The sequence below is a fragment of the Eublepharis macularius genome, chromosome 6 (genome assembly GCF_028583425.1).
Source record: "Eublepharis macularius isolate TG4126 chromosome 6, MPM_Emac_v1.0, whole genome shotgun sequence".
Lineage (NCBI taxonomy): Eukaryota > Metazoa > Chordata > Lepidosauria > Squamata > Eublepharidae > Eublepharis > Eublepharis macularius.
The window spans coordinates 71,892,701-71,905,001 of NC_072795.1; the positions used below are offsets into that span (position 1 = coordinate 71,892,701).

The 12,301-nt window shown below is 42.9% G+C and overlaps 1 protein-coding gene across 1 annotated transcript in view; it reads right to left on the minus strand.

Moving 5' to 3' along the window:
* Positions 1 to 12,301, minus strand: part of SORCS1 (sortilin related VPS10 domain containing receptor 1) — a 699,625-nt gene that overhangs the window by 53,231 nt on the left and 634,093 nt on the right. The window contains exons 21-22 of the mRNA XM_054983089.1: positions 11,805 to 11,928; positions 2,901 to 3,013 (exon numbers count right to left, since the gene is read on the minus strand). Coding sequence (XP_054839064.1) covers positions 2,901 to 3,013; positions 11,805 to 11,928 — 237 coding nt within the window. The remainder of the gene's footprint in view (positions 1 to 2,900; positions 3,014 to 11,804; positions 11,929 to 12,301) is intronic.

Below are 12,301 nucleotides of genomic sequence, written 5' to 3' on the forward strand. Positions count from 1 at the left end.
AACATTGTTACTGGGTTTCACCTTTTTGCTCACATTGTATCAACAATAGAAGTACCAATTTCTCCATAAGATCAGATATCCCAAATGATGTTTACTTGGGCCCTGATATGTACTATATCAGAAAGAATGGCTGCATGAAGTTATCTACATATTGGGAGCAGAATTAGACATCTAAAAATGGAATTTGAAAGGGTGATAGTTATAAACAATTTTGCAACAATTATGATTAAAACCTTCATATTTCTTCATCTATATCTCTGGGTATAATTATATTCTTTAATAGACTAGATAAGAAATAAAATATATGTAACATATATGATAAAGGACTATTTGTCCTTTATCACTACATTAATAAAAAAGATAATGTAGAGTAGCCATAGTTTGGGTAATATGTCATTGATCAAACTGGAAATTTTATTATGAATGTTCTGAGCCATCACAAAGCCCTCCTGGGACTTACTGAAAAAGATAGGCAATATGCATGGCTGCCATATGGTGTCAGAACACCAGCCCATCATTGGCTGATAGTTCTTTCATGTTTCAGGCACAGCTCACTGAGGTGTATAGATGCCTGTCCACACAAAACTTGTGCATTGCCACAGAGCCCTGGGATTATCTAATTGAAGCTATTTCTTTATGAGTTTACAGATATGTGAACTACATTAAATGAATTTGTGTGTCCAGCAAAACCAAATTGCAGCTGCTCTTAGCTGAGTGCTTGAATGCAAAGGTACAGAAAGAACTGTACATGCACACTAATCTTTACCAACTGAATATTCAAGTCAAAGAAATAGCAAAAAACGAAGCCCTCAGGTCTGTTTCAACTAGGACTAGGTAAGCTAGAGTGACATTTTGGAAATAAGGAATTCTGGAAGCAACCCTACAAACATAGATTAACGGAAGAAAGCCATCTGGCAATTCTATATAAATATTAGTGGAACCTTATACTTGACAGAAGACCAAATTGAGTGCTCCCACACATGCAATACACTTGCCACCATAATCAGCTCTGATTCAAAGTTCTGACTATCTTGAAATCTGTTTTAGAAATGTGTAGCAGATGCCTAACAGAAAATGCACAGCATTTGCCCCAGCTTAGTGGTAAATATTGATGACAGAATGTCAACCGATATGTATTCTTCATGTATACCTTTATGTGGTTGGTTCCAAGTAAAATATGTTTATGAGTATACATATTTTCTTGATCCCTTGTAGGAACTCCCTTGCTGAGGATTCATCAAAGCCACCATCAGATCTGCTGATGGGCACTTTTCATAGAAAGAGACTTTCTTTCTAGAAGCATAACACAGACTCCAAATCTCTTCTTGTGTTTTGTTATGGACTAGATAACACTATAAATTGATACTGACACATCCATCTTAGGCCTTCTTGGTCCCCCACAGCTATCACCACCATCATTGTGCTTGGAATTCTAAGTAAAATCAGAGCATATCTTCTGAAAGTATAAATGTATAGACGCTCAATGACTATCCCAGATTAGCCACGGCTCTGTGATTATTGTTTGTTTGCCATTTGGAAATATTGCTTAAATTGTGGGAGGGAAGAACTGTTTCTGCATTATGAAGATGGTGGTGGCTTCTTGAAAACAGATAGTAAGGTGAGTTTTCAAAATGACATTTATGTCTTTATTAATGTAAGCTGCTTTGGGAAAAAATTGTAGGGAAAGGATAAAAATCTAACAAATAAATATATAAATAAATCATGCAGACATCAATGGGATGGCATTAGTAACACTGGTCTATAACTTCTCCAGGAAAGTTGTTTTGCAGAAAGTCCTCTATACTCCCTTGATCTGTGTGGTGTGCACTTACTCTATAGACAAAATGTAGTGAAAAAACAGAGTTTGAGCTAGGGTGATTAATGAACTATATCATTATAGTTGAAACACAGGAAAACCCATAGTGGCCCAGAAAGCCTTGCTACATCTTAATGTTACCACAGACATAGTTATTATTGGATAAAATATTAGACTGAAGCAACATAAACTAGTGAGAGAGTAAGATAAAAACAAGAAACTGAGTAACTTCTGCGCTCTAATTTAAAACATTTTTATATATTTATCTGAAAAAGAAAACTAGAGGTGTGCACTTCAAAAAAATTCATACTAATTTCCGACCTTCATTTTGAGGATATTTCCCCATTCATTTCCTTGAGGGAGCAGGCACAGAGAGATAGGGAGGGAGAGAAAAGCTGCCCCATCAAACAGCTATTAGTTGGCATCCCTGGTCCTTTCAAATTTTAAAAGGCCATTATTTTCCATGAGAGTAGACCTGACAGGAGGCTAGGTGTTCCTATAGAAAATAATGGTTCCTTAAAATTTAAAGGGACCAGGAGTTGCCAAACACCTGTTTTCTGGGGTCAGCTTCCTCTCTTTCTCTCCCGTCACTCCTTGCCTCCCTGAGTTTATCTTTCAGAATTCTTAGCATACCTCAAACAGCATTTTTTGGGTATATTCTTGGTTTGGGACTATCCAAATGTATAGCCCTAGAGAAAATCTTAGCAGTGACATAAGACACTGTATAGTCTGATTGCCAGTGGTTCTCCAGGCCCCAGGAAAAAGGTCTTTCCTAAGTCATTTTACCTGGAGATGCTCTGGATTGGATGCAGGATTTACTGCATGTAAAATATGTACTCTGTTGGTGAGCCTTAGTCCCTCTGTTGTGACTAGCTTACTGTAATACTTGTGAATACTAAGAAAAAGCTCTTTGCTTTACCTCATATTATAACCAGTGTCTGCTTCCCACATCAGTATTGGAAAGTCCCACAAGTCATTCTCATGTCTAAAATTGAATTATAGAAGAATTTCTCTTGGTATCAACTTGGAAAACAATGTGGAAGAAAGACATCAATCAGAAGTGACAATACTTTTTCTCATTTACCTCAACAAGTGCTCTTTTGATAACTCGACTAATGTCCCGTCTCCATTCAGGAATGTCTGGGTTGTATTCATCAAGATTTGGTGAGAAGGCAAGCCGTAAAGACTGAAATTGTTCTAGGGAAGGAAAAAAACGAGGACTGTTATGAGTGAAGATTCCTCAAACAGTGACTGGAATTTTAAACCCTGCTTTACTTTTTCATCAAAGCCTTTAAATCCCTTCATGGCTTGGGATCCACATATCTAAAGGACTGCATCCTCCTATATGTCTCTAAGAGCCAACTATAGTCCTTAAGATGCTACCTACTGGCTGTTACCCCACTGAAGGGCACCTCCTGACATCAACCATAGCTAGTGCCTCTTCCATCACTGCTCCTATTCTGTGGAATGGGCTCCCTTAGCTGGTGACCAGAGCGCCATCTTTAGAAACTTTCAGGATGCGCTGCAAGACCATGTTATTTTCTAGAAAATTTAATGAGGTATAACCTGCAGGTATCTTTTGGGGTGAGTGGGGTATTAGGAGTTTTACCTTGTTTTTTTGATGATTATTTTTAAGCCACCCTGACCCACAAGGAAAAGCACAATATAAATATTTTGATAAATATTTTGATAAATAATAATTTCAGATAACTCCAGAAATCCTTTAATTTTATGTACGATAAAATCACTACTTATAAATAGCTATACAACAGGATTGTACTTACCTGCAACTGTTGTTCATTAAGTGATCTACTGTGCACAGGGGTCATTTTGTAGAAAAAGAGCTGCAGAAACTCATTAGCATAAATCATTAGCATATGCCACGTCCCTTGATCAGACCAAAACGGCCAGGATTAGGCTGCTGCCAGATGGGGGAGTGTGACCCCACCTGGCAGTGGCCTGATCAGGGCCATTTTGGTCCCAATCCAGGCCGAAGGGACAAAAGGGGCTCAAAATGGCCATTTTGGGCACATTTTGACCTCGATAGCCCCCAAAATGGCCCTCAGCGGGTTGGTGCCAGACAGGGAAGGCACCGACCCAATTCTGGTGGTTTTGGCCCTGACCCCGGCCAAAACAGGCCCCAAATGGCAAAAATTGCAGTTTGGGCCCCGCTTGGGCCCATATCAGGGCCAAAACAGCCTGGACCATGTCAGTGCTGGGCAGAGGAGGGTCCCCTCACCTGGCACTGACCCAGTCCTGGCCATTTTGGCCCAGATCCCAGCAGAAAATGGCCCCAAATGGTTAAAAGTTGCCATTTGGGGCTGTTTTGGGCCTGGATCGGGGCTGAAATGGCCTGGATTTGGTTGGTGGAAATGGATGGGAAATGGCCCAAAATGGCAGAAAATGGCTTGTTTGGATCCGTTTCGGCCTGGATTGGGGCCAAAACAGCTGGTATCGGGTCATTGCCAGGCAGGGGAGGGTTCTGCTTGGCACTGACCCAATCCAGGCCAAAGGGCCCAAAATGGCTCAAAATGGCCATTTTGGGAATATTTTGACCTGGATAGGTCCCAAAACAGCCCAAAGTGGATTGGTGCTGGTCAGGGAAGGGGTCCTCTACCAGGCACTGACCCAATTCTGGTGGTTTTGGCCCTGACCCTGGCCGAAACAGGCCCCAAATCAGGGCCAAAACAGCCCAGACCACACCAGTGCCAGGCAAAGGAGGGTCCCCCCACCCAGCACCAACCCGATCCTGGCCCTTCTGGCCCCGATCCCAACAGAAATGGGCCCAAAATCGCCATTTTGGGCCCAGATCAGGGCTGAAACTGCCAGGACTGGGTCGGTGCTGGGCTGGGGAGGCTTCCAAGATGGCTGAAAATGGCTTGTTTGGGCCCATTTCAGCCCGGATTGGGGCCAAAACAGCCAGGATTGGGTTGGTGCCAGGCAGGGGAGGGTTCTGCCCGGCTTGATCATGGCTGTTTTGGCACCAATCCAGGCCAAAACGGGCCTCAAATGGCCGAAAATGGCCATTTTGGGCCTGTTTTCAGCACCGACCTGATCTGGGCTGTTTCAACCCCGATTTGGGCCATTTCAGCCCCAATTGAGCCCTAAATGGCCCCAAATGTCCAAAAGTCAGGTGGGTGGGGCCACCTGACTGTTGGGGGAACTGCCAGAATGGTGTTCTGGTGCGTTCCCTCTGAAAATGATCCCTGAGTGTGCAGTTTCACATGGGTACTGCAAGCACACAGACCAGCCACAGAGACGATTTCCAGATCTTCCTAGTTGGGGTGTGTGCTTCAGGTTTCCAATTCAGATAAAAAACTCAAATTGGACCCAATTTGTAAAGATTCGGGATTTCCAAATCGGGGACATTATTCAGGTTGTTACAGGAAGCTTCGGTGTAAGCGGTCAGCCCGTCCTCCACCATTTTAACAGCCATTTTGACATGGCTGCTTGCGATATTAAAAATAACCAGGCCTCTGGATTTAAAATGGCTGCTGTATTGCCATCAGAGAGCCTCCAACAGCTGCTGAATCCCGCCTGGGAAAACACCGCATGAATGGAATGCCGCATAGGATGCAAAGTGATTAAGAGGTGATTGGATTTGCGGTCTCTCCTGCCCCAAAGGAAACCAGTGCAACAAAGGTATTGCAGACTCATCCCCACTTAACACATTTTTCCCCCTCCTTCTGTGATGAGATCTCCTGTCCTTGACTGAGGAGCTAATCAAATGACATTCATAAGTTTGTACAGTTGTTCCTGGGAAAGTACAGTCCCCACCTAAACTCATCAACTTAGCACTGGTGGACTTCACTAACAAACTATCCCTTTTATGCAGTGCTAGAACATGTTTTGCATTTGCTTTTACATGCCCGGGCAGCTACCAATCAAGGCAATCAAACCTTTTGTCAAACCCAGGAACTGACCATTGGAGCCTTTGTTCTAATGGCTAGGTGGGCTCTCCCACCTCAGGACACATTTTACCTATAAAAGTAGAGCCCTGGCCTAATTCAAATCATGCACGCTTCCTGAGTCCAAGCACTGCTCCCTTAGGGTTGCTTCCCTAAGTCTCTCCCTCTCTCCTCCGTGAGAACACTGGCGTTTGAAGCTCTCTTCCTCCATGGACCATGCGGCTCCTCTGATGGGTAAATATACTCCCCACCCCCTTTCCAGCTTCTGGATAGCTTCCTAGGACTCTGTGTGTGTGTGTGTGTGTCAACCATTTTCAATTAACTTCTTGTGTGTATGTTAGTTTTTTCTCTTTAAATAAAATTATTCTTTTTTTTATATACATTTTTTTAATTTTTAATTTCTAACATAGAAAACTACAAAAAACTACAGAAATATAAAGGAAAAAAGGGGACTGGGGAAAAGGGAAGAGCAACATATAAACAGAAAACACACACTACATCTACATGTCTTGTATTCCCTTCATACTGCAATTTTTCTTTAAAGTTAACTTTCTAATATGCTATCAGATTGGTAGATTTTATAAAATACAGACTGCATTCAGGATCAGGTCTTCTCCCCCCCCCCCTGCATCTCGGTCTCAGTTCTCTCTGCGCAGCTACAATAGCTGCGCTCGTTCCCTCCCCCCCACACACTCCCCTTCAGACTTTGAACTTTCTTCTTGCTGAAACTCCTGATGGTTAAACAAAAAGTCCCTCAGCTGTACTTCCGATATTATCTTGTAGGTTTGATCCTTGTATCTGAACCAGATGCCTTCCGGAAACAACCATTTGTATTTTACTTCACATTTCCTCAGGAAAGCTGCAAGTCTTTTATATTTAAATCTTCTTTTACGAGCCAAAAATGGAACATCCTTCAATATCTTAACCTTATTGCCCAGATAGTCCAAGTCCACATTATACGAATTATATAAGATGGTGTCCCGAGTCTTCTTAGATGAAAAATCAATAATAATCTCGCGAGGCAGCTGACGCTTCATTGCATATTTTGAAGATGTCCGATGGACTTCCAGAATATCGCTTTTTAACTCTTCTTTAGTTGCCTTTGCGAATGACGCCAAAAGTTCCGACGCCAAATCTTTTAAATTTTCACTTTGCTCCTCTTACATTCTGAAGACGCAGTACCATTTGGGCATGGTCCACTTGTAATCCTATTATTTGATTCTCCAAGAGCTTCACTTCTTTACTTGTTAATTTCATGAGTACTACGTTTTCGCGTGCAGACTGCTCTGCTCCAGACGCTGTTTCTTTAATGGTTTTCACTTCACTTTCCACTGAATCAACCTTTTGCCCCATTTCATTTAACTTCGCTACAAAGGGCTGCATAGCTACAAAGACCGCTCATCTGACCATCTCTTCCAGGGTTTCCCCCTTCCCCTGTAACATCGCCATCACCGATTTACTCATCACAGGGCTCTGCTTTTTCGTCGCCATCTTAGGGGGGGGCGCCAGCTAAGTTCCGAAACTCCGTGGAGGGGAAGAAATCCGCGCCTTCTTAGCGTCAACTCCCACCAATCCTTCGCATACGCTTAGAAATCAGAAGGGATTCGCTTACTTACAGGTTTTCACCTTAAATCTGCTTATTGCTGTTCTCCATGGCCCGGCGGCACGCGATGTGCTGCACAAGTCTGCCAGCCTCCGTTGGAGCAAACGGGCAATTTACCCCCTGCATTGCTTTCAGGGGGTTCTTCCCGCCGCGCTCCGGACCCTGACCCCCTCACTGGGAGTCCTGGGGGTTAACCCTCGCAGGTCAACCGCCCGATCAGGCTGCTCGGACGTTTTCTCCCGGACCTGCGGAGAGGAGCATCCGACATGGCCGGGAAAACGAAATCGAATCCATTTAAATAAAATTATTCTTTGACCTTAAAAGCACCAGCCTCATCTGCTGTCTTGGGGAGGGGAGCTGGTAGAAATTGGTGATAGATCCCTGTAGTTACTGGCCTTTCGCATAGCTGTCTTCCTTACTTGCTAATTCCCCTCACAAATTCTTTTATTGCAATGAGACCAATTCAGGTAACATTGGAGCCAGTTTAAAGGGCCTTTCCCTGCCTCTTGCAAGCAGCAGGTCCCTTTAAACTATCAGCCTGGCAGCCGGGGGGAGGGAATTCCCCCGCCTGACAGCTAAAGTTTAAAGGGCCTCTTTCCTGCCACTTGCAAGTGGCAAGTCCCTTTAAATGCCCCCCAACCCCATACATGGAACCAACCAATAGAAAAAAACTGCCATGAAAAAGGATTGGGCTTAGAGGTACAAATTTATCATCTCTGTTAAAAACAGATCATTGCACTGATGGATCTGAGGCTGCTATGTCACTGTGTTAGCTCTATCAACCCTTTCCTCCAGGGATGTCACCTCAAAACCGAGGACAGCCTTAGAGAGAGATGGGATTTCTTGATTCAGGCAGCCACATTTCCAAACACTTTGGGGGAAAGCCTCTCAGCCTTAGAACCACAGGCTCTTTTAGGCCACACTTCTCCCTTCAAAACAGAGGGGGCCAGGGAGGTGGCCTTTATTCAGGATAGCATGGAGCCACAGCCTTTGAGAAAGCTGTCCTGAGGTGGCTCTGTCTGATCATGCCTTAATGATAGAAAGAGCAGGCAGCTCTGTCTTGCAATCTCCAGACAGATAAGGCAAACAAAACCAACATTTTTTCACCATCATTTTAAATGCACAGCCAGTACAATTTTGAAGAGGCCCCTCTTGAGCCATAACAATAAAGAGAAAAACAGAAACTTTTCTTCTTTAAATGTTGTTTTATTTTTCACTATAAAGACTATTGATGGTAAAAAAAAATGTTAAAGAGAAATAAGTCTCCTCAGACTTGGGTATGAACGGAGGGAAAAGCGGAAACAACAAGGGAGATCCTATCTCCATGGCAGCAAAAGGAGAACTAAGGGAATAGTGCTCCTCCTCCTGGTCATGTAATTTTTTTGGTAAGAAAGTACCAAGGGAAGGAGAGGCACTTGTAGTCTTCTAGAGAGCTCTGGAAACCTTTTCCATGGCTGGCCTGCATGTGTGTGCTCTTAATGTGGACTTCACAGAAGCCATGAAGATGAACAATCACTCCACCAGAACAACATTACTAATCATTATTAGACATGGGCACGAATGGGGAAAAAATTCTGAACACTCTGTTTGTTGTTCATTACCATCCACGAACAACAAACAATGAACAGAACAGAACATGTCCCCTTAAAGAACATGTTTGGTGTTCGTGTTCGTGGCCCTTTAAAGATCCCCACAAGGGGATTTCCCCTTGCTGACTGCCAGTTGATAGTTTAAAGGGCCCTTTCCTGCCACGTGCAAGGGGCAGGGCCCTTTAAACACCCCACAATGCCCAGCCCCCCCATCCCATGTCAGTGCCACCGGGCTGCTGCTGCCAGGTGCGATATGGACGGAGAGATTCTCTCCGTCCCTCTGACAGTGGGCAGAGCTGGCACCGCAGGCCACTTCTGCCTGCTGTCAGAGGGACATGGAGGCATGCCTTGTCCCTCTGACAGCGGACAGAGCCAGTGTTGCTGCGGGGCCACTTCTGCCCACTGTCAGAGAGACGCGGAGAATCTCCTTGTCCCTCTGACAGTGGGCAGAGCCGGTGCCATGGGGCTGCTCCTTCCCAGTGCCAGTGGGACGGAGAGATTCTCTTCATCCCTCTCGCACTGGGAGAGCCGGCACCACCCCCTTTACTGTCATTTTCTCTTCACAGTGGCAAAAACTGTACTGTCTGTTGGAAGCTACTTTGAGGGGTTACAAAACAGACCTTCCCAATGTCCAATACCCACCAAATTTGCAGGGGACATAGTCCTCACTGTCCTCTGAAGACCCCCAAGTTTCAGAGAGATTGAAGCCTGGGAAAGGTATGATCCACCCTTTGCTTTCTATTTTTCTTCTGAGTGGCAAAAACTGGACTGTCTGCTGGAAGCTGAACGGTTAAAGCCAGAAGGAAAACCAGAAGGAGTTCAGACAGAGTTCAATCCTTGCCGTTGCCAGGGGAATTGATTGAATGCGCTTGAGTGTCTGGCTTCCTGAACAGTGGCTGAACGCAACGAACAAAGCTTGCGAAGACCACCTGTTCATTTGGAATGGGGACTCACGAACGGCCCATTTGCGAACAGACGAACGGGCTGTTTGTGGGTTTTTTTTCATTCGTATTGCTGTTCATGCCCATGTCTAATCATTATAACACAGCAAGGTAGCAAGCATGATTTCTGGTCACTAGTGTTAAGTTTCTTAGGACCAATATCTAATTTTTCTCATGGAAAAAAAATCAACTTTTCTATATACCAGCACCAAAATTCCATGTGCTCATGCAACTAGAAATTTTGTTGCTCTAGTTATAGGGTACCATGGAATCATGGCAAGCAAGTACAGTGAAAATGTTTAAGGTAAGGGAATTTAAGAACTATTACAAATGATTATTATCCAAACTGAGTGCACCAAATGAGTCAGGCAGGTATTCCATTCTAATAAACTAATGGTAAAATGGCTGACATGACATTGAAGTTTGGGCTAATTCAAGGTCATTTCACATGATCACTGAATGATAACAAGGTCACCTTTACTTATACTGTACCCATACTGTAGACTGGTTGCAAATGGGCATAGATAATAGCATATCCAGCCATAATTTGTGCCAATAATTTGCAAATCCCACTTGCTCCAAGAAAAGTTTTGTGGCACCTTGAAGAGTAACATGTTTATCGGTGAAATAGTTTTTATGAGCTTGTGTCTACTTCAATAGTTTTTATGAACTTGTGTCTACTTCATTAGATGCATGAAGTAAATTTCAGATATTAATACTATAATTATAATATATTGAAAGTGCACAAAAATGTGACCAATAAGTTAAAAGTCCTAGTAGTTTGTGACATTTCCATGTAAGACTCAGATAAGCACAGCAATAATTTATAAAAGCCAGAGTTAGTGCTAACACAGTAGTATGAGCCAGGGGTTCAAAATATTATCTACTTGGAACAAGCTATCTATCCCCCTGACCATGGTTTTACATAATTGTTTTGTGGCTGCATTATTTGTTGCCTTTCTGAATGATGTCACAAACTATGCAGACTTAGGCATTCAGTGCCTCCTGCACTGATTCTTAAGGGTTGGTTTTTTTAAACAGAAGCATTGGGTCAGTCTCTGATTAAATATACTTCAACTTAACACTGACTCAGAGAAAAACCTTAATGTTGAAAAGTCCAAAGATCTATGATCAATCAGCTCATTAAATGTAGTGGGTATATGAAACAGCCTACTGAGACTGATATCAGGCAAAACCCTCATTTGCTCTGACATATTTTTTTTCTTTCTGTCTCCACCCAAAATGAAGGCATCTTATGTAGCAATTAGAACATTTGTCTTTTGAAAGGATGCAAATGAAATACTACAAAACATCCCTCAAAAAAACTGAGGCAGCCTGGCAATTAGTTTAAAGCGTTGAGCAGCAGGGGGAACTCAAACAGGGGGATTTAAGAAAAGATGTTAACACTAAGCTTAGTGTTTGAAATATGGGCAAAGGGTATTGAGTGCAAGTTGGACATCCATTTTTCTGGAAGCTCTAAGCACTGCATTAACTTTTTCAGCTTAGATTTCTTCTAACTGAAATAAACTTGGGAGTATCAAACTGGGAAATGTAAATGCTAACTGCTTTTCAGCAGTAAGTAAATTTCATTTTGAACAGGAAAAGGGCAAAAATTTCTAAGTCCGCACATCTGGTTTTTAAATCTCTCAGATTGCCCTACCTTCTCTTTTGTCAGCAGAATATAATCTGGATACAACTCATAGAATGGTGTATAAAATCTACAAGAATATAAATGTAATGTATATCTTTCCAATTCTTATAGGTGCCTAGAACTCTGTAGAACAAGGGAAGCAAGCTAGTTTTGCGATGGCTGTTATTCTAGACAGTTTGATTTGGGAGCCTTATACATCCCATTTGGTATGGATTTATCTTGCCTGTATCCACTTAGCACAGTGAGAAATACTCAAGGTGGTTTCAGAATGGATTAACAAAAGAAATAGGTCTCACCATACACTGCAATTGTCTTGGTGTCTTGAAGAATGGCATTCCCTGCAGACACTTGCACTGTGATCGTGTTCATCCCTTCTGCAGAGAATGTAAATGTGATGCTCCCTTCCAGGGTGATCAGTGGCTGCAACAGCACAAGAAGGGGATGGGGGAGGTACATAATCCTGTTCTGTGCCTTATTTGTAGCTGCATAGACAGCTAGGCAAGGATGTTTCTTGTGACTTATTGCAATAATGACCTGGATTGAAAGAAATTGGTTGGCTTGGTGAAGGCAACAAAGGACTTACTATAATATTTTTGCACATCAGGAATCCTAGAAGCAGATATTTGGAGCATATCAACAGAACATTGGGGAGAAAGACTAGAAAAGCCTCACCGACTAGTTGATATCATCCACATAAGAGTGTACAACAAGCACAAAGCAGATGAATGGCAAGAAGGTCTCTAAACAGAATTTCAGGCCAAGATGAAAATATCCACGGATTATTAGCCAACTT